Genomic DNA, 23,066 nt, shown 5'->3' on the forward strand with positions numbered 1-23,066 from the left:
CACCATCTCCACCCCGCTCTAATACACGCATCGACTCTAACAGCTGAAGACTCATCGGCCTCATGTCGTGAAACACCATCGATCTCGTGATCTCACGCGTCAACAACTGATATGATCGAGCTAACCGAGTGATAAAATGTCCTCCGCAAATCATACTATCCCCCCGAAGTCCCCTGGTCCTCCATCCCAAATATGCAGCTAAAGCAACTGGAAGGTTCAGGTGCCTCCCTGGAGTAACAAGTGCCCATAGGAAATACAAGTCTGTCGAAGGCACTCTCTCACTATTCTTGTGATACGTGAGAGACATAGAAATCAACCGGTGCAGCATTCGGTATGTAGTAGACCGAATCATCCCCCCTCGTGCGTTAGATGGTGTGTAAACTCCTCCCGTAATCTCGGCCCAAAAAGTGTTCTCGTTATAGTCTTCTGGCCGGTCCGTGAGACAATCAGCAAGGAATGCCGGGAAGTGGACACTCCTCGTCTCATCGGCTGTGTAAATACCCACTCGAGTCGCAAGCTCTATCACGCTGCATTCCCGACTCACTCCCCCCCAACCTGAAGGCAAAAGTTGTCCTGTCATCGAGTGCCTTCCTGGGATCATAGGAAACTATAGCGTAGAACTCCAGCAAAAATTCCCGATAAACAGGTTCCTGGATCCTGAACAAACGTGCCCATCCTTGACACACGAACAAATCCACACCACTTGCGTCCGAGTGTGTGTATTGCAAAAATTCCTGGATCAATGCAGCAAGTCCAGTCCTGGTAGCCAATTCCCAATCGAATGAGGGTGCAATATCAATCTCCTTGGTGAGAAGCAAGCTCAAGTTGGTGACATAACGTGCCCGGGTTGCATCGTTCAGTGTTTGCGGAAATTGTAAAAAACGATGATCGGTCACATCCTCGGGTGGGTTGTGTAGCACATGGTTCCTGGTACGTAAATCTTATTTGAGTATTCTCTTTTTTGTAGCCTTGGACTCGGCGAGTCATAGGTCCGACTCGCCGAGTAGATACGGGACCCGGGACACGTTTAAGTTGGCGACTCGGCGAGTCCATATCCTGGACTCAGCGAGTCACCGCTGTTGGATGAAACCCTAAGTTTCAGGGGTTTGCACCCTATTTAAACGTCATATCCGCCCTAGGCCAGCCTCCATTCACCCTCAGAGATCCCAACCCTCGTTCTAAGCTTGTTCATTGAGAGTTTGAAGAAATTGTTGTGTGTTCTTGAAGGTTTTGAAGCAAAAGGGGAGTAGATGAAGAGGAAGGGAAGGAATCCAAGCATCTTTGTGCTCTCTCAGCAGTTCCTTTGAGGTATAACCCGTTTTCCCCCTGTTTCTATGCTTATTACTTCATTTAAGTCATTCTTGAGCCAATCCCCAAGCTTGTATGTGCAAAATAAGTCGTAATAAGTTGATTGACCTTTAGATCTAGGCAAGATTGAGCTCCAGGAGCTCAGATCTGTTACCTTTATGGACCCATGTTGCTTTTTCACCCTAGATCTACCCTTTTGAGGCATTTTGTGCCCTAAATCCCTCATTGGTGAGTATCTACACGTAAAGTTGGAAACTTTACGTGTCATTCATGCTCTAGGAACCCAGATCTGTAAATGGCATAGACTGGAATCGAGCAAAATCGCATATATAGTGAATGCATGGCAACGACTCGGCGAGTCATTCATCAGACTCGGCGAGTCTGCTCGCGAGTCTCCGAGTTGTCCCCTTTTCGTTGTGTCGAGTGGGTGTAGTGAGTCACGGGGTGTGACTCAGTGAGTTGGAAGCCAAACTCATCCATTGAGGAACTCGGCGAGTCCATGCCCTGACTCGGCGAGTTCAAGGCAATCTCCTTAGATCAAGAACAGACTCGGCGAGTTGTTCATACAACTCGGCGAGTCACAGCATAAAGTGTTCTTCGGATGAAGATGAAATCGGCGAGTTGTTCATACAACTCGGCGAGTAGGATGAAGGACTTGAACCTCAGTTAAGAAGAAGAACTCGTCGAGGCAACGCCTAACTCGACGAGTAGGGTCGGGATCCACGACAGTCGTTCGGTTAGGGACTCGGCGAGTTGGAGAGCCAACTCGGCGAGTCGGGTCAACTGAAAGTTGACTCTGACTTTGACTTATGACATGATCAGGTGTAAAATGGTCTTTTTACCCAATGGACAGTTAGCAGTGATTGATTGAGTATGTTGTGGGATTTGCAGCCGAAGGATTTCCGGAGCAGCAGTAGGCAGTCAGTTCTCTACCAGATTAGCAGCTATTTCGAGGTGAGTTTCCTTTTCAGTAGAAACGGGTCTAGGGCACCAAGGCCGACCCGTGTAGACGAGATGTTAGTACGAGAGTGTGGGCCGAGCCCGTATCTTTGGGTTTAGTCGAGTATGATATATGTGTCAATATGATAGAGTTGCTTATACTTGTTGTCTGTGTGATATTTGTATATTATGGGTTAGCGGTTGAGTGTGGGCAGGGCCCGTATCTCTCCGAGGTTGGAGTGTGGGCTAGGCTCGTATCTCCCAGATAGTAGAGTGTGGGTGAGGCCCGTATCTCCCGGCTAGCGAAGTGTGGGCAGGGCTCGTATCTTCACAAGTGTTGGCGAGGCCCGTATCTTCCCGAGTGTGGGAGAGGCCCGTAACTCCTAGCTGAATGTTGTTTGTTATATGCTTGCATGGTATGAGGTATTATGGGGGAACTCACTAAGCTTCGTGCTTACGGTTTTCAGTTTTGGTTTCAGGTACCTCCTCAGCTAGGGGAAAGGAGTCGGCGCGGTAGCAGCATGTCACACACACACTCTCTTGTTTCCGCAGTTACGAGTTTATTCTGGGATTGATACTCTGATATTTTGATTGATTGAATGTTGTGGTTTTAATTTGGTTTTCGATGAGAAGTGGTTCAACTAAACAATGGTTTGATTTTTAACGTTTTCTATGTAATGTTTTATAAACGAAATTTTTGGACGTAAAATTTTGGGTCGTTACAAGTTGGTATCAGAGCCCTGGTTTGAGGGATTCGGACACACCTTCGGGGGTGTCTGAACTCAAATCGAGGGATTAAAAGATTTTCTAAAAGAAAATGTTTTCAAAAATTGAGAAAGGAGTTTTGAGAAAGAACGAAGTGTGCGATGTGCGCGACCGGCCGAGCTCAAGTAAGTATTCCCCAAAGTACCCATACAAGTTTATGTTATGTTTATCAGGTTTTGTAGGACAACATGCTAGAATAGGACTAAGGATCTAGGAGTGATGCCTTATGTGCCTGCTTTATGTGTTCAGCTGTATGAGAATTGCATGATAGTATTGAGTAGACAGCAAGTAGGATAGCCTGATTAGGTTATGCCTGATGGTATGAGCTTAGCATTATATGCTAGTACAGTTCCTGTAAGCCGATAGAGTTTAATGAGATTGTTCCCTTAGTTCGAGTGCTGCTTGCTTTGTGCTTTGTGGGACTCTGAGTGGTGGGAGTTAGCCATTAGGTGAATACGTCACGTCACATGTGATCGGGGTTGAATAATCTTAGAGTGTTGGATTTGGCCCTATTGCGCGGCTCTCGTTTGATTCTAACCGTTGTAGGGGTGAACCTGTTACTCGAAGGATTATCCGAGCCTCACCGCATGTGATGGTGTTCAGGTAATGGTTAATTGGCACTACTAAGAGGCCTTCAACAACTGAGGACCTAGTATGGTGGAGTCTGAGATTTCCCTAGGGCAAGCCTAGGATGAGTATAGTAGTGATCAGCCATAGTGGAAGGGATCTGGTGGAGTCGAGGCAGTCCTTGAAGAAGGTACGGATAGATGTGGAAGGTAGTATGGGCCCGTACTACTAAAAGCAGAGGATCCGTACCCGAACCAAGGAAGGCCAAGATAAGACCAGGGAACTTGTAAGTAGTTGTGATCCCTCAGGAAATATCAGTATCACTAATGTGTGTTATTATGTATTGCAGAATGGTGGTATTTGGCGGTTCAGGAGAGGGGTCAGGTTCCGAGCCGGTAGATGAGGGACTACGCGAGTTCATCGCGTCAGAGATCACCAGGGGTATCCTTGAGTCGACTCCCATTATCTTCGGGTCGATCAAGGAAGGGATCATCGAGTTGATGGAGGATCGCCTCAGGGCGTTCAGAAGCGACATGGCATCTGGCCAGTCAGGATCTTGCACACTGTCCTTTAAAGACTTCAGGGGCAGTGGTGCGCCGGATTTCCACGGGGTGAAAGACCCCATTGCTGCCAGGCGATGGATTGCAGACATCGAGTCTGCACAGTTGACTAGCTTCTGCCCCGAGGGGTCGAAGGTGAGGTATGCAGCAGGGTGCTTACGAGACCGAGCCCGAGATTGGTGGGAGTCAGTGGGTGACTCGTTGGGAGCCTCAACTATCGAGACTATGACCTGGTCGGACTTTGTGACCAGGTTCAGGGCAGAGTTTACGCCGGCTGTCGATCTTCAGCAGCTGGCCAGGGAGATTTTGGACATGAGGCAGACGACGGAGACTGTGGCGGAGATCACCGCCAAGTTCCGGGAGAGGGCCTTGTTGGTGCCCCAGTATGCGGGTGACGAGGATATGAGGAGGACCCGTTATCATGATATGTTACGGGCTGCCATCCGGGAGCATGTCATCTTTTCAGCTTGCCCTACCCTGGAGTCCATGATCGCCAGGGCGAGGGAAAGGGAGATTGATTTAGAGCACATTCGGAAGAGGAAGGAAGAGGCGGGGCAGGTGGTTGGGGCTTCAGGAAAGAAGCCCAGAGGATCAGATGGGACGCCGAAAGGCCAAGGAGGACACGGCCGCTGCGGGAAATGCGGAAGGACGCATGAGGGAGCATGTAGGATGGGATCAGCAGGCTGCTACAAGTGCGGCAAGGCGGGGCACTTTAGCAGGGATTGTACTACTCCAGTTTCGGCTATTCAGACGTCTGAGTTGCTGTGTTTCCACTGCAACCAAAGGGGCCACAAGAAGGCCAATTGCCCCCAGTTGACAGTTTCAGCGCCGGTGAAGGCGCCAGCTCCAGCGACCCTGCGGATCACGGATGGCCGGCAGGGCAAGGCAGAGGCTCCGATGGTGAGGAGCCGAGCATTCCAGTTGACTACCGAGGAGGCACGCGCCGCACCCGATGTGGTGACGGGTATGATTCTTTCCCTCTATTTTTTATTTTATGATGTTATGATATTGATATGTGCTCGGTATATATATATATATATATATATATATATATATATATATATATATATATATATATATATATATATATATATATGTTTTAGGATCGTTCCATGTGAACGGTATCCCAGTTTAGGTGTTATTCGACTCGGGTGCATCCCGATCATTTGTGTCCCTTGCGCTTAGCAAGAAGTTTCATGAGTCTTCGGGCATGTTGGATTGCCCATTGGAGGTAAAGATTGCTGATGATCGATCGGTGCGAGCATCGATGGTGTTTCAGGGTTGCGTATTGCGTCTGTTTGAGGAGCGTTTCTTAGTAGACCTGGTTCCTATTCCGCTGCGTGGGAACAAGGTGATTATAGGCATGGATTGGTTGAGCCCTAATGGGGTGGTGATAGATTGCGCGCAACAGCTAGTGCGGGTCAGGACCCCAGGCGGGGGAGAGTTAGTGATTCATGGCGAGAGGCCGCAGTATGGACCCGCAATATGTTCAGCAGCGAGGGCGAGGCGCTACCTTCAGCAGGGATGCACAGGATATGTCGCGTATGTGATGGATACCCGGGAGGCGGGTAAGGCGACAGTGAGCGAGGTTCTGGTGGTGTGAGATTTCGCAGATGTTTTCCCAGAGGAGCTTCCTGGGATACCTCCGGAGCGGCAAGTGGAGTTCAGGATTGACCTCGTTCCTGGTGCTGCTCCGATAGCCAAGGCACCGTATCGGTTGGCTCCTCCCGAGATGCAGGAGTTGTCTATGCAGCTGCAGGAGCTGCTAGACAAGAGATTTATTCGTCCGAGTAGTTCACCCTGGGGAGCCCCGATCCTATTTGTGAAGAAGAAGGATGGGTCGCACCGGATGTGCATAGATTATCGGGAGCTGAATAAGGTAACGGTGAAGAACCGTTACCCACTCCCGAGGATTGATGATCTCTTTGACCAGCTTCAGGGAGCGTCTTGGTTTTCCAAGATCGATTTGTGTTCGAGATACCATCAGATGAGGGTCAGGGAGGAGGATACGCAGAAGACCGCGTTTCGGATGCGCTATGGCCATTATGAGTTCGTGGTGATGCCGTTTGGGCTCACCAATGCTCCTGCCGCGTTCATGGACCTCATGAACCGCGTATGCAGACCGATGTTGGATCGGTCTGTGATAGTCTTTATCGATGACATCTTGGTTTATTCCAAGACTCAGGAGGAGCATGAGGAACATCTGAGGGAGGTGTTGGAGACCCTGAGGAGGGAGAGTTTGTATGCCAAGTTCTCCAAGTGTGAGTTCTGGTTGCGCGAGGTGCAATTTCTTGGACACCTCGTCAACCAGAACGGGATTCTGGTCGATCCGGCCAAGGTCGAGGCCGTGATGAGATGGGAGGTTCCAAAGTCTCCATCTGAGATTCGGAGTTTCCTGGGATTAGCAGGCTACTATCGGAGATTTATTCAGGATTTCTCCAAGATAGTCGTACCCCTGACGCGGCTGACGAAGAAAGCCGTGGTCTTTCGGTGGGGACCCGAGCAGCAGGCTGCATTTGATACACTGAGATAGAGATTGTGCGAGGCGCCGATCTTAGCCCTGCCAGAGGGCGTAGAGGATTTTGTGGCTTATTGTGACGCGTCCATTTCAGGGTTGGGCGCGGTATTGATGCAGAGGGGGCATGTCATCGCCTACGCCTCGAGGCAGCTTAAGCCTCACGAGGCGAACTACCCGATGCATGATTTGGAGTTGGGGGGTGGTTTTTGCCCTCAAGATTTGGCGACATTACCTCTACGGGGTTCGATGTACCATTTACACGGACCACAAAAGTTTGAGGTACCTCATGGATCATCCGAATCTGAACATGAGGCAGCGTCGGTGGTTGGACGTGGTGAAGGATTATGATTGCGAGATCCTCTACCACCCGGGGAAGGCCAATGTAGTGGTCGATGCGCTTAGCCGCAAGGCAGCGCCGATCAGGGACTTTTGCATGAGGATGACTGTGGTGACTCCCTTGTTGGAGCGAATTCGGGAGGCTCAACAGGAAGCTATCAAGGAGGAGCATCGGAAGAGAGAGCATGTGGTGGGTCAGGTTTCCTCCTTTGATTATGATAGCCGAGGACTATTGACACTACACCGTAGGGTGTGGGTGCCGTATCACGGAGGCGTGCGCCAGATTTTGATGGAGGAGGTGCACAAGTCCCGATTCTCTATTCATCCCGGGGCGATGAAGATGTATAGGGATCTTCGTCTAGATTATTGGTAGCCCTGCATGAAACGGGATGTGGCATGGTACGTTGAGCGGTGCTTGACCTGCCGGAAAGTCAAGGCCGAACATCAGAGACCGCATGGCAAGATGCAGTCATTGGATATTCCACTGTGGAAATGGGAAGATATCACAATGGATTTTATCACGAAGCTTCCCAGGACCGCGCGTGGAGTGGATTCGATTTGGGTCATCGTGGATCGATTGACCAAGAGTGCTCACTTTATCCCGATTCAGGAGAGCATATCGGCCGAGAAGTTAGCCGACAACTATATCAGGGAGATCGTGGCGCGGCACGGGGTGCCAGTATCGGTTATCTCGGACAGGGATGTGCGTTTTACTTCCAAATTTTGGAAGAGATTTCATGACGAGTTGGGCACTCGTTTGCATTTTAGCACCGCCTTTCACCCACAGACGGATGGTCAGAGCGAGCGGACCATCCAGACCTTGGAGGATATGTTGCGGGCGTGCGTGTTGGACTTCGGTGGTAGCTGGGATACCTATCTTCCCTTGGCCGAGTTCTCCTACAACAACAGCTACCACGCAAGTATCGACCGCCCTCTATTCGAGATGTTGTATGGACGGAGGTGCAGGACCCCGATATGTTGGGGTGAAGTTGGCCAGAGAGTCATGGGGAGCACCGAAGTGGTGCTCAAGACAACCGAGAGGATCCAACAGGTTCGGAGCAGGCTTCAGACTGCTCAGAGTCGGTAGAAGAGTTACGCTGACAAGCGTCGATCCGACTTGGAGTTCCAAGTCGGGGATATGGTTCTCCTGAAGGTGTCGCCTTGGAAAGGCGTCATTCGATTCAGGAAGCGGGGCAAGTTGGGCCTAAGATTCATCGGACCGTTCAGGGTTGTAGCCCGGGTGGGCAAGGTGGCGTATAGGCTGGATCTGCCAGCCGAGCTCAGCCAGATCCACAACACTTTCCATGTTTCTCAGCTGCGGAAGTGCCTAGTGGACGATTCAGCGGTGGTGCCGCTAGAGGATATACAGGTTGATGACAGCCTGAATTACATTGAGCGCCCAGTCGCAATCCTCGACAGGAAGTCGAAGGATTTGAGGAACAAGAAGGTGGAGCTAGTGAAGGTGCAATGGCAGCACCGCAAGGGTTTGGAATGGACTTGGGAGCCGGTGGATGAGATGATGGAGCATTACCCCGAGCTGTTTTAGGATCGAGCAGCAGACTTCGAGGACGAAGTCTAAAATAAGTGGGGGAGATTTGTAGCACCTGGTTCCTGGTACGTAAATCTTATTTGAGTATTCTCTTTTTTGTAGCCTTGGACTCGGCGAGTCATAGGTCCGACTCGCCGAGTAGATACGGGACCCGGGACACGTTTAAGTTGGCGACTCGGCGAGTCACCGCTGTTGGATGAAACCCTAAGTTTCAGGGGTTTGCACCCTATTTAAACGTCATATCCGCCCCAGGCCAGCCCCCATTCACCCTCAGAGCTCCAAACCCTCGTTCTAAGCTTGTTCATTGAGAGTTTGAAGAAATTGTTGTGTGTTCTTGAAGGTTTTGAAGAAAAAGGGGAGTAGATGAAGAGGAAGGGAAGGAATCCAAGCATCTTTGTGCTCTCTCAGCAGTTCCTTTGAGGTATAACCCGTTTTCCCCCTGTTTCTATGCTTATTACTTCATTTAAGTCATTCTTGAGCCAATCCCCAAGCTTGTATGTGCAAAATAAGTCGTAATAAGTTGATTGGCCTTTAGATCTAGGCAAGATTGAGCTCCAGGAGCTCAGATCTGTTACCTTTATGGACCCATGTTGCTTTTTCACCCTAGATCTACCCTTTTGAGGCATTTTGAGCCCTAAATCCCTCATTGGTGAGTATCTACACGTAAAGTTGGAAACTTTACGTGTCATTCATGCTCTAGGAACCCAGATCTGTAAATGGCATAGACTGGAATCGAGCAAAATCGCATATATAGTGAATGCATGGCAACGACTCGGCAAGTCATTCATCAGACTCGGCGAGTCTGCTCGCGAGTCTCCGAGTTGTCCCCTTTTCGTTGTGTCGAGTGGGTGTAGTGAGTCACGGGGTGTGACTCAGTGAGTTGGAAGCCAAACTCATCCATTGAGGAACTCGGCGAGTCCATGCCCTGACTCGGCGAGTTCAAGGCAATCTCCTTAGATCAAGAACAGACTCGGCGAGTTGTTCATACAACTCGGCGAGTCACAGCATAAAGTGTTCTTCGGATGAAGATGAACTCGGCGAGTTGTTCATACAACTCGGCGAGTAGGATGAAGGACTTGAACCTCAGTTAAGAAGAAGAACTCGTCGAGGCAACGCCTAACTCGACGAGTAGGGTCGGGATCCAGGACAGTCGTTCGGTTAGGGACTTGGCGAGTTGGAGAGCCAACTCGGCGAGTCGGGTCAACTGAAAGTTGACTCTGACTTTGACTTATGACATGATCAGGGGTAAAATGGTCATTTTACCCAATGGACAGTTAGCAGTGATTGATTGAGTATGTTGTGGGATTTGCAGCCGGAGGATTTCCGGAGCAACAGTAGGCAGTCAGTTCTCTACCAGATTAGCAGCTATTTCGAGGTGAGTTTCCTTTTCAGTAGAAACGGGTCTAGGGCACCAAGGCCGACCCGTGTAAACGAGATGTTAGTACGAGAGTGTGGGCCGAGCCCGTATCTTTGGGTTTAGTCGAGTATGATATATGTGTCAATATGATAGAGTTGCTTATACTTGTTGTCTGTGTGATATTTGTATATTATGGGTTAGCGGTTGAGTGTGGGCAGGGCCCGTATCTCTCCGAGGTTGGAGTGTGGGCTAGGCCCGTATCTCCCAGATAGTAGAGTGTGGGCGAGGCCCGTATCTCCCGGCTAGCGAAGTGTGGGCAGGGCTCGTATCTTCACAAGTGTGGGCGAGGCCCGTATCTTCCCGAGTGTGGGAGAGACCCGTAACTCCTAGCTGAACGTTGTTTGTTATATGCTTGCATGGTATGAGGTATTATGGGGGAACTCACTAAGCTTCGTGCTTACGGTTTTCAGTTTTGGTTTCAGGTACCTCCTCAGCTAGGGGAAAGGAGTCGGCGCGGTAGCAGCATGTCACACACACACTCTCTTGTTTCCGCAGTTACGAGTTTATTCTGGGATTGATACTCTGATATTTTGATTGATTGAATGTTGTGGTTTTAATTTGGTTTTCGATGAGAAGTGGTTCAACTAAACAATGTTTTAATTGTTAACGTTTTCTATGTAATGTTTTATAAACGAAATTTTTGGACGTAAAATTTTGGGTCGTTACAAGTTGGTATCAGAGCCCTGGTTTGAGGGATTCGGACACACCTTCGGGGGTGTCTGAACTCAAATCAAGGGATTAAAAGATTTTCTAAAAGAAAATGTTTTCAAAAATTGAGAAAGGAGTTTTGAGAAAGAACGAAGTGTGCGATGTGCGCGACCGGCCGAGCTCAAGTAAGTATTCCCCAAAGTACCCATACAAGTTTATGTTATGTTTATCAGCTTTTGTAGGACAGCATGCTAGAATAGGACTAAGGATCTAGGAGTGATGCCTTATGTGCCTGCTTTATGTGTTCAGCTGTATGAGAATTGCATGCTAGTATTAAGTAGACAGCAAGTAGGATATCCTGATTAGGTTATGAAGATGAACTCAGCGAGTTGTTCATACAACTCGGCGAGTAGGATGAAGGACTTGAACCTCAGTTAAGAAGAAGAACTCGTCGAGGCAACGCCTAACTCGACGAGTAGGGTCGGGATCCAGGACAGTCGTTCGGTTAGGGACTCGGCTAGTTGGAGAGCCAACTCGGCGAGTCGGGTCAATTGAAAGTTAACTCTGACTTTGACTTATGACATGATCAGGGGTAAAATGGTCATTTTACCCAATGGACAGTTAGCAGTGATTGACTGAGTATGTTGTGGGATTTGCAGCCGGAGGATTTCCGGAGTAGCAGTAGGCAGTCAGTTCTCTACCAGATTAGCAGCTATTTCGAGGTGAGTTTCCTTTTCAGTAGAAACGGGTCTAAGGCACCAAGGCCGACCCGTGTAGACGAGATGTTAGTACGAGAGTGTGGGCCGAGCCCGTATCTCTAGGTTTAGTCGAGTATGATATATGTGTCAATATGATAGAGTTGCTTATACTTGTTAACTGTGTGATACTTGTATATTATGGGTTAGCGGTTGAGTGTGGGCAGGGCCCGTATCTCTCTGAGGTTGGAGTGTGGGCTAGGCCCGTATCTCCCAGATAGTAGAGTGTGGGCGAGGCCCGTATCTCCCGGCTAGCGAAGTGTGGGCAGGGCCCGTATCTTCACAAGTGTGGACGAGGCCTGTATCTCCCGGCTAGCGAAGTGTGGGTAGGGCCCGTATCTTCCCGAGTGTGGGCGAGGCTCGTAACTCCTAGCTGAACGTTGTTTGTTATATGCTTGCATGGTATGAGGTATTATGGGGGAACTCACTAAGCTTCGTGCTTACGGTTTTCAGTTTTGGTTTCACGTACCTCCTCAGCTAGGGGAAAGGAGTCGGCGCGGTAGCAGCATGTCACACACACACTCTCTTGTTTCCACAGTTACGAGTTTATTCTGGGATTGATACTCTGATATTTTGATTGATTGAATGTTGTGGTTTTAATTTGGTTTTCGATGAGAAGTGGTTCAACTAAACAATGTTTTAATTGTTAACATTTTCTATGTAATGCTTTATAAACGGAATTTTTGGACGTGAAATTTTGGGTCGTTACAGGTTGGTCCTTTGTGTCCTTAGGGCCATAATCTGCACATATTAACACAAACACAAAACCAAACACAATTTCACAGCATTAATAATTTTTAACCTAAAATAATGGTCCTTGGGTATTATATGTACGCTGGGCGTACATCCAGCGTACGCTGGGCGTACGTCCAGGCTCACGAAACTGTATCCTGCTTGTTTTGCTTGTGCCCAAATCAATTTTTTTTAAATTAAGCAATTCTACAAGCAATTAAACAAGCAATTAACCCAGCAGGGGCAAACAAAGGGGCATATCGAGCATAAAGATTGCGTGGTCCTCCACAGTAGAAAAATGGGACCTCCAAAAAAAATATGAATCATTCCCATGTAAATTCCTTGTCTATTCCAAGTTACCAAATCCTTAATAGAGAAACTGTATAGAACAGTTAAAAATCGAAGTCAAAAAGGGGTACGCTTGGCGTTCGTCCCCGAGTTTAAATCGATGGTGTGGGACGGGATTGAGACCAAATTAGGTCCTAGGGTTCAGTTAATTTATAGAAATCGGTCTATTTAAGTGGTAATCGGAACATAACTTGGCGAAATCGGCCCTAATTCAAGAACCCCATAAACCCTAGATTTCTAACAAAGGTATTTTGCAACTTATTCCATCGATTGAAACACAAATGCATAACATTGAGTAACCGAAAAACTTACTTGTGTGTCGAATTTGACAAGAAAAGAAGTAAAATCGAGATTGTTGGAGAGAGTTCGTCCGTCACAGTGTGTGCGAAGAAAGGAGTTGTGAAAAGAATAACAAAGCAGTCAAAGGGTCAAGAGATATACCTGGTCGTCGTCTTACGCTGGGCGTAACGCAATGTTACGCTGGGCGTAACCCCAACTACGTGAAAAATCCATCCGCGATCCGGGGCTTATTACGCATGGCGTAAGTAAACTTACGCGGGGCGTAAGTTTAAATGAAAATTCCCCCTTTTTTCTTTAAATTAACTTCCTTTTCTTTTAATTATTTAATTAAAGGACTTAAAACTTCATTATTATTTTTTTCTTTTTTATTTCTTCAGCAAATGACGACTTCACAATGAGTGATAATAAAAAAAAAATTGAGACGTCACAATCACTTATCTTTGTCAAGATCAAACGACAATGGTTGATTAAAAACCTTTGCATGCAAGAATTGGTTTGAGAAAATACCCACTTTCGGGACCCGTTAGAATATTTCATTTGTTTTCCTTGCACCTTTAACTAAAAGCGGAACAAGAAAGTGACCTAAGTAGTCAAGAACAGCAAGAGCTCGGTCTTCCACTTAACCACCACAATATGCCTTGCTATACTACGCCTCATGGATTGAGTTGGACAAATCAACAAAGTAGTAGGCTAAGCAGGTCAAGAATTCCCTAATCACTTTCATTCTCGAAACCCATGCAAAAAGTAAAGTCAAGCAATGTGTAAAATCCCAAATTCCTGCAAATAAAAACAAGAACCTTCCCGACAAGTGAAATGATATCATTGAAAATCAAACTAAAAATAAAAACTACTAAAAACAAATAACGAATAATCAAATAAACTAAATTAATTGAAAACCATTCCCCGGCAACGGCACCAAAAACTTGATGTGCACAAAAGTACCCACTAATTTTAATATTTATAACCTAACAAACTTAGACTATCTATGCACTTATAGGCAGTGTACCTAGTCAGATTACAGTATAGCTTAGGTAAGTCGGGTGTCGATCACAGGGAACGGTGGATTAATTTAATATATTTGATTATAGGTTACAGGTCACACGAAAATAATAAAGAAAATGGTTTAATAAATCTCAAACTAACAAATAACAACTCTCGATAAACTAACAGGAAAGCAAATCTCTTCAGGTACTTTGGTTTAGATAAATTACACCTTAAAAACATAGACAATTGCATACACAAATTCATTTATTCATGTTCACCAATTCCTAAAATGATTAGATTCGCGTTCACTATAACTAATCCTTTAGCAAACAAGTCAATTTAAACAGTGATCAGTTGATTAAACTAACATGCTTCCTGGTGTTCAGTTCGTATCAAGCAAGACTTGTAAATATAGTTAATCAAATTAATCATTCAATTAACCTCTTGTTAATGGTCATCAAACAAGGCTCACACATTAACTTATTTATTCTCAATTTAATCCTAGTTTCACATTCGTTATTCCTAGACTTATAATCTCGATGGTCGTCAAATCATAAGAGACAAGCAATCAAGCAGATGTTCATCCTACTTAATTTACTTAACAATTAACAGCAAATAATTATCGTTAATACGTAAGGATCTTGTAACAAGCTTGGGAAGATAAATTAAACATAAACAAACAAATTCAATATAGCAATTGGTCTAATAATCTAAGCTTCATTCAATCATAAATACAAAGTAAAAGGTTTTTACACCCAAATCAGAAAATAAATACAGAAAAGTACCACAATGGAATGCTAAACATGGTCACGTTAACAAACCATATGACTACCGACATGTATCCGCTCTCCAACCCTTCCGATCTCCGCTCCCGTTAGCTTAACGGCCTTCCGTTCGCCTTCTAGACCCTCAAAACGGCTTAACAGAAGTTTAATATCAACTAAATTAAGTTGGTAGTCGAATTCCCCCTCCTGGTTAGCTGAAACTCGACTTTTATAACCTTTGTAGCCGACTTACGTACGCTGGGCGTAAGTCGGATTACGCTGGGCGTACTAAGGATTACTACGCGATTGAACTTATCCGAGGCCAGCCATTACGCGGGGCATACCCTTAAGTTACGCGGGGCGTAAGTCAATTTGGTCGTTACGCGGGGCGTAATTGCTATGGACGGGGGGCGTAATCGGTCTAGTCCAACATTTTTAATTTCTTTTAGCCTTTAAGCCCGGTTTCCGCTTCAGTCTTTTCTTTTGTGCTTTATCGACAACGAATAGCTGCAAAACATAATTCAAAGCATTATGCGTACTTTTTAGTTCTAAGAGAGATTAAATAAGGCCAAAATATTGAGATAAAATGCATAAAAATATATATAAAAATACACATATCAGACGCCTACTCACTGAAATAACTAGACAAACAATAGCACTTGCAACTCTGCACATTGATAACAAGTCAGCCTTAGACCTCATGAAAAACCCGGTCTTCCACGGGAGAAGCAAGCACATTGACACAAAATTCCAATTCATTAGAGAATGTGTGGAAAATGGTGAAGTAAAGGTGACTCATGTCTGCAGCAAGGAGCAAAGGGCAGATATTCTTACAAAAGTGATGGGAAAATTAAAGCATAAAGAGATGAGGGAGCTGATTGGAGTCAAGTAGGTGACCAATTTTGGATTAGGGGGGAAATTGTTGACTTAATCCAGAAATTTTATGTATGTTTTTATTTATTTTGTTGAAAGTTGTGGTCAAAAGTAGGTTTGAATAAGTATACAGCCCGTTGGCTTTAGTATCGAGTCTAGAGGGTAGTGTGAGTTAGTTTCCTTATTTTTCTGCAGTTGATTAGTTTAAAAAGGTGAAAGTGTACGATTGGTAGACTGTGTCTTCTTTTGTTTACTGTGAAAGTGAATAATACAGTACAACTTTTGCCCATTTTGTCCCTGTATTTGCTTTATCTCATAAAAGTCTTCATACCTTTTAAGTCTTACCCTATTACCAACAGACCAAAGGTGCTGTCGCCGCTGTCAAAAATCAAGGAAGTTGCGGTGAGTTATTTTATAGAATTATATAGTATTTTTAATTACGTACGTTTTTTTTATTGTGTTGCTAATGAATAGATTATAAATTATGGCTGCATGCATGCATGCATGTCTCTTGAATTGAAGGGGCCGATTATGCATTCTCAGCTATCGCAGTAGTGGAAGGGATAAATCAGATAGTGACAGGTGATCTGATCACACTATCAGAACAACAAATCATTGATTGTGATACTGGTAAATCTAACCTTGGATGCAATGGTGGTTTTTATACTAATGCCTTTACCTACATCATAAAAAATGGCGGTATAGACACTGAAGAAGACTATCCCTACACGGACGAGCAGTATAGAGAATGCAAGGTCCGTATCATATTTCCTTCTACTGCTGATCGATTAATGATTAGTTAGTTCCAGTTCTATCTTGACTATTATATTCTGTTTACCAATTAATTGTGTAGAAAAACACAAAAGTTATTTCCATTGATAGTTATGCAGATGTTTAATGAACAACGAGACAGAATTACAGAAGGCTGTTGCAAACCAGCCTATAGTTGTTGCTCTTAAACTCAAAATGGATGATTTCCAGCTTTACACTGCGGTAAGTAATCCCAGTTACCTGTCATAATTTTTGAATTTAGTGAAACCAGTTCCAAAATATATCATAATCTTATTTTATTATGGCCCTACTCATTACAAGTTCTTCCCAATGATTCATGGTTAATCTTTCGGAGTGTGTCTCCATGGAATTTTGTTGGTTTAGGGCTTGAGGCACAAGAGTTGTCATTTTGTGGGCTGGGTGGTGGAAAATAATAGTATCATATTAAATTATTTAAGATTAGTTTTTTTTTTGGAAGGGAAATAAAGATTAGGCACCCTTGTTTTGTCTCGTGTATGGATAGGAGTTGTAAGACTCTATAACTCTGTTCCTATATATAATGATGAGATATTTAGAGAAGTGGAAAGAAAAAAAAGTTTATGGTTATATACTTGATTGAAGTTTTGTTTTTGGAGTAAGTCGTTTCTATTTTCATTAAATTTGTCAGGGTGTCTATAATGGTGAATGTGGATCCGAACTGAACTTAAGTTTAGTTTTAGTTGGGTACGGGACCCAAACAGAAGATGTTTAATAAAGTGATTTATTTTATTTTTTGATGAGGTTATTCAACCGCTTTAAAAAATATAGCATTATAAAATAGTGTTGTTTTTTGAGGCGGTTCTTAAACCGCCTTAGAAAATGTCCAAAACCGCCTCATAAAAATAGCTTCATAAATGATACTTATTTTTTGATGCTATCCAGAACCGCCTTATAAATTACACTTATTTTTTGATGCTTTCCAGTACCGCCTTATAGAATATAGCTTCATAAAATAGAGTTATTGAGTTATTTTTTGATGCTGTTATTAAACAGCCTTAGAAACACAATTATTTTTTGATGCTATTATTAAACAACCTTAGAAAATAGAGTTATTTTTTGATGCTGTTATTGAACAGCCTTAAAAAATAAACGGTCTTTTAAAATACAATACGAATTGCAACATAAAATATCATAAACTGCTTGATTTACAATACAGAAACAAAACAACAAAAAATCATAATAGATGTAAAGGCACAAACCATACAAGAGATTCAAATTATCTTAATAAAAAATCACATTCTTTTCTAACCTTTTCATCCTTGTATCTATTTACAAATTGATATAATAACTTCAGGTATGTAAGTTGTTTAGGAAATTAACTACAGAAGCATATTCAAGTTTTTTTTTTGATATAGACGTGTTCAGTTTCGTTATCACCATCTTCATATGGCTCCTCTTCGGTATCTTGCAGACTTTTGGAGATGATGCCTACCTTTGACTCTGTTACCTCACTTGGGTAGGAATTCAGAAGCTAATTAAATTACAAAGTAATTTTATCAAAAGGCATACAATCCATTTAATTAAAAGGTAAATTACATAGGTTAGAAATATTATCAATATAAAGGAAAAAACTTACCTTGATTCAATTTTTGTAGATAAAAGACATGAGATTGTTTCTTTTTTTAGGTTTTTTCTACCTTTATATCTTCCCCTGCATAGATATGTGCTCTCCTTTGAACGTCACAAGCTTCTTTGCCCAGCCCCTTCTTTCTTCCACATTAAGAAATCAGAGTATCAGACATATAGATTAAGTAATTTTATGAATCAAAATTATAAATCAGAAACATACATGTTAGTCTTGACGCTGGGTTGATCGCGATGGACAAAGATGATTATAGTGGAGGTCGACTCCTCAAAGATTATTCAGATTTATCACGTTGCTAACCTAAAGTCGTGAATCAGCAACGATAGGAGTGGGGTCGACTGAAATCAGAGACGATGGAGGCTGTGGCAGCCCGAATCGACGATGATGCAGACACGGGTGAGAGGACCCAAGGATGTTGGTGAGAGCGGCAATAGTCGATGATATTAGGGTTTGTGTGGCCAAATGAAATTAGATTAAGTAAATATAAAGGGGAAGAGAAAGGCATCGCGCGGTGAATGAAATTTTGGAAGGAGCTTCAGCCCGGGAACAAAAATAAAGAGGGAACTCAATCCAAAACCGCATCAAAAAATACATTTGCTATTACTATAGTTTTGGAAAACGGCATCAAAAAATACATTTATTAGTGCGATTTTTGAAAGTAGCATCAAAAAATGCATTTATTAGTGCTTTTTAAGAAAACAGCATCAAAAAAATACATTTATTATTAGTGCGGTTTTAGAAAACAGCATCAAAAATATATTTATTAGTGCGATTTTGAAAAATAGCATCAAAAAATGCATTTATTAGTGCTTTTAAAGAAAATAGCATCAAAAAATGCATTTCTTAGTGTGGTTCCTTGATTTATTAATGCTAAAGTGTTTTAATGGTGCGGTCATAGGCTAAAACCGCACAAAAAAAAAACCTTATCGCACTAAAAAATACGTTTTGTACTAGTTGCATGGGGTTCAACTTGGGGAGATGAAGGCTACATAAGATTGAAACGCAATGTAAATGAGATAACCGGTAAATGTGGAATAGCCGAACTGGCATCTTACCCGATCAAAACCAGTCATAACCCATCAAACCCCACAGATAAAATATTGTTTCGCCTATTAGATACGTGGAGTCCTTGATTTTTTTTTTTTTAATTTTCTTTTTTGTTTGATATTTTCTGGTGCCAAAGATCTATTTGAGAATGCGATGAGACTCCAACGTGTACATCAAACTCCATCTAATTGATGTTACACTAATTTTTAAGTTCAAAAAAGTAACATGTCTATTTTTTTTTATCTTGTGCAACAGGGGAAGAGAAAAAAGAAAACGGCAATTGATCATGTGATTTGTGTTATTATGCTTGGAAACCTATTTCTATTTGATTACCATCTGATTTATATATCAGATGTTGATTTGTGCAAACCACATTCATACTTAGTCATATAAAACATAATTTGTTGTGTATGGCTAAAAAATGTTGTGTACGGATCATTACCTAGCAATGTAATTTTATGTTTTTACTAATATATATAATACATGTAACATATATATTTATAACTTTTTTTTATCACGGTAGTAGCGAACCAACATCTTTTGACCAATATTAGGCAATTTATAATCTGGAATAGTTGTTGTCATTTCATAATCTTTTCATAATAGTAACCAACTAATATTTGTATTTATTATACTAATATATATAGGCAATAGTGATGTGCCACTATGATCAGTATTGTAAAGAGAATCCAGATCTTGGATTATAGGCTATTGCCCTATCATATCTTACATAAAAACGGTTCCTATGGTCAATCTAGTTAGCGTATTTGGTCAAATCTCTAAAAATTTGATAGATATCATTGGTTTGGAGAACTTAGGCTATTGGGTGTGGGTGCCGTCCAAGACCGCACTTTGTGCCACATAGGACGGGAACACCTCCCCTAGACCGCGGTCTGGTGCGGTCTTGGCCGCAGTGCGGTCCTCCAAAGCCGTGCATTTTGATTGGTTGAGGAAAGATCGAGCCGTTGAGCATTTTCTTTTTCTTTTTTTTTTTGTTTTTTTTTTCTTTCCTATATATAAATATCAACTTAAAATCTTTTCACAACACAATCTCCTCTAATTTTTAAAAAAAAAAAAAAAATTAAAAATCACTACTCTCTCAAAAATATTATCTTCTTCATGTTTTTTTTTTAGTAACGCAATGTACTGTTTTTTTTTTTTTTTTTAATTTTCAAATAATGAAAAATTATGTTTTTTTTATTAAAATAGAAGTTATATTAAATTAAAATAGTTAAAAAAAAGATTTATTAAATTAAAATACTTAAAAAAACAAAAAAATAAAAAAAAATGAAAAGTGTGGCAAGAAACCACATTTGAGTGATAAAAAATGACATGACGCTTATATAGCGGGGAAGAAAGTGCAGTTTCGGTGACACTACTCCCTCCGGCCTTCCATAATGGTGTCCTGGTCAAGCCAAAAAGACAAATTTATCTTTTTTCTTTTATCCATTCAAAATTTTTAATAATATGAAATTTACAAAGGACCCCACCCTAACCATCCTCTTCATCACCGGCTATATTTCATCCCACACCGCCTCATCTCCTGCCACCAACAATCCGGTCAACCTCCACTGGCCATTGCCAACTAGTCATCTCTCTCTCTCTCTCTCTCTCTCTCTCTCTCTCTCTCTCTCTCTCTCTCTCTCTCTCTCTCTCTCTCTCTCTCTCTCTCTCTCTCTCTCTCTCTCTCTCTCTCTCATTTATATCTCTAAAAAATTTGTTGATTTCATATGGGATTAACGGTGCATATCTTTTTGTTATAACCCCACGCTTTTGATTATTGTGTATTCCTCCCGGGCAACCTTGTGTATTTTCCCTCCAAATGCCAACGCACAGTACACAATAACCAAAAGTGGATGTAACAATCATCTTTTATTTTGTTTCATTATTCTGAATTAACTGTTGAGATGCAGTTCCGTTACCGATGATTTTTTTTTTTTTTTTGTAAACCCCGTTTCAATTTTATTATAAAGTAATAAAGCATCTGGAAATAAAATCAATATCCAAATAATTGCAAATGTCTCCTTATTAACTTAATTGAGATTTTACTTTTACATCACATTCTTGAGCTACCTTCCTAGTCCCAAACCCTAATTCCACAACTAACCCAGCACTCGGGTGGAAGCAACCAGGTTTCCTTTCTTGAACCGGATCTTTGATCTGTGATATCTCATCACCCAAACACTGGCCCACACCATCATTCCGAATCCGGGTCGAGTCATATTGAGATCCGAATTTATACGGCAAGAGGGGTGGAATTGGCCAAAATGGTGGTCCATTCTCTTGCGTATTGTAACCCGAACCCAATGACCAAACCGGACCCTTGTGATGTTGACTTTCTCCCGCATGGATGTTGACTTTTGACCCGATTACTTGATGGGCCCCCTCGGATCCAATGGTTTTTTGCTTCAGTGGGTTGTACGTGCATTGTTGAACTTGTACATTGGAAAAAGGTCGCTGAATATGGAATAACCCTGGAATGCTACGTAGGTAACTGAATTTCCTCTGAATGGTTAATACTAAATTCAGATCTTCAAGAATCTGCATACATATGTTGTACCATATGCATCAAAACTTGTACATTCCACAACATACTTGTACTTTACCAATTAAAAATTGTACCTTATCAAAAGACCCCAGTTGAATAATACCTTCTCTGACAGATATCACTGCAATCGTCTGGTTCATTCAGAAACGATCTTAATTAATTCGTACATTATTATTATTATTATTATCATTCATTAAAAGCAGTATTTTAAAGGAAAGAGTTAAATTTGCTAACCTTAATCCCTGAATTGAAATGAAAGTCCCAAGCTTTTGGTTGCTGTTTACAAAAAAAAAAGTAACGAATTAAAGCAATCAAATAACAAGAAAGTTTCATGAAGATCAAATCAAATGAGGGTCTTTACTTACAGGATCAATAGTTGCATTCCATGAAGAAAGAAAGCTTGGATCAGTACTCTGCTCATTTGATCCATCTTTAAACACCCATCTGTGACTGTTATCTGCAGCTACTTTCCCTATCAATCTGCATGCCACTCAAAAAAAACTTTCATAAATCTTGTTCATTTCTTCAACATAAAAGTCATGTCGTTGGTGTTCTTAGTTCTTACCCTTCTCCATAATTGTAAACTTCATGGGACAGTTTGAAGAAGATATCACGTCCAAATCTACCCTTCAAGAACCCATCGTTGTTCCCAATTCGCTCACATTCATCAAGATCACAAAACCCATCTTCCCAAACAAGAATCCTATAAATACATCACCAAGAACCAAAAGTATTAGAAATCACACGTTAAAGATTGATAAAATGTAAACTTTTTTTTTTACCAGTTACGTTTGTTTCCTTTTGCTCGATCAAGAACACCTCCTTCATTGTCCCACCTGCATCCAAACAATAACATATTAAAACACCAAGAACAACAATCACATAACATTTATTGGATTGTGATTGATGATTACTTTGGAGGAGGGTAGATTCGAGGCAAGATTCGCCAGAAAACAGCATACACCCATTTGGGGGAAGTAATGTTGTCTGATGAAGAACAGGTGCATAGACCTTTTAAGGTGTGTTGTATAAGACAAGCTAACATAGGAAGTCCCTCCATTGTTATTGGTAATTGGTGCACTGAAACACACATGAAAAAATGAATTGTATGAGTGTTGTTGATGGATATAGCTAGTAGGAAACCCGAATGCTAGGTTTTGGAAAACACGTGGGTCCCGTTGTCTTAATCGGGGGAGACTATGGTCCTTATAAGTTAACGGAGTACAACTGTAGTGTGTGTTTGTTGGTGTGGTCATTGCAATTATGTTGAAAAGTTTCGGGTGAAGCATGCGGTTGATATGCCCGACCTTGTGTTCGTGTGTTTCTGGGGCTACTTGTTCATTGAGTGTGGTTTTTCGAGTATCTTTTCTTTTATATAAAATAGATAGATATTTTGTAATAATTAATACGCAATTTTAAGTGTTACATTTTCAGTCGATATGTCGATAGTAAAAATCAGTGAATGAGTTTATTTGAGGGACAAAAAGTGTAACAAATTTTTTTTTAGTGATAGAAAAGGTTTATATTTATTTTTGTTGACATATTGATAAGTTAGCGGAAAACATATTCACTAATGGTGTAGTTTACCCAAGTTGTGGGAAATTTAAGGAAGCACAAGAAAAAGAGGGCATATATCTATGGTCCTGTGTTTGACAGTTGCCCTTGAATGCCAGCTGAAATGGAGGGGTAGGGTAAGACAGTGGTCCTAACCTC

General features: G+C 42.5%; 1 protein-coding gene across 1 annotated transcript; it reads right to left on the reverse strand.

Annotated features, from left to right (window-relative positions):
• Positions 1-20,807: 20,807 nt before the first annotated feature.
• LOC111876156 (transcription factor LHW) lies at positions 20,808-22,505 on the reverse strand. Its single transcript, XM_023872682.3, has 7 exons — positions 22,268-22,505; positions 22,136-22,189; positions 21,919-22,056; positions 21,719-21,833; positions 21,588-21,629; positions 21,428-21,484; positions 20,808-21,346 (listed from the first exon to the last, which is right to left on the reverse strand). Exons 1-7 carry the CDS (start codon positions 22,444-22,446, stop codon positions 20,834-20,836), a joined length of 1,098 nt encoding a protein of 365 aa, XP_023728450.1. The 5' UTR covers positions 22,447-22,505; the 3' UTR covers positions 20,808-20,833.
• Between the last annotated feature and the right edge of the window lie 561 nt (positions 22,506-23,066).

The sequence above is a fragment of the Lactuca sativa genome, chromosome 1 (genome assembly GCF_002870075.4).
Source record: "Lactuca sativa cultivar Salinas chromosome 1, Lsat_Salinas_v11, whole genome shotgun sequence".
In the NCBI taxonomy this organism is placed as follows: Eukaryota; Viridiplantae; Streptophyta; class Magnoliopsida; order Asterales; family Asteraceae; genus Lactuca; species Lactuca sativa.

Bases quoted from the DNA above. Each gene is read 5' to 3' on its own strand.
- LOC111876156 (XM_023872682.3), bottom strand. From the start codon at position 22,446: ATGTGTGTTTCAGTGCACCAATTACCAATAACAATGGAGGGACTTCCT. The intron at 22,190-22,267 runs GTAATCATCAAT...GTTTGGATGCAG, and splicing joins CGAATCTACCCTCCTCCAAA to GTGGGACAATGAAGGAGGTG. The intron at 21,347-21,427 runs GTACAATTTTTA...ATATGTATGCAG, and splicing joins AACTGGGGTCTTTTGATAAG to ATTCTTGAAGATCTGAATTT.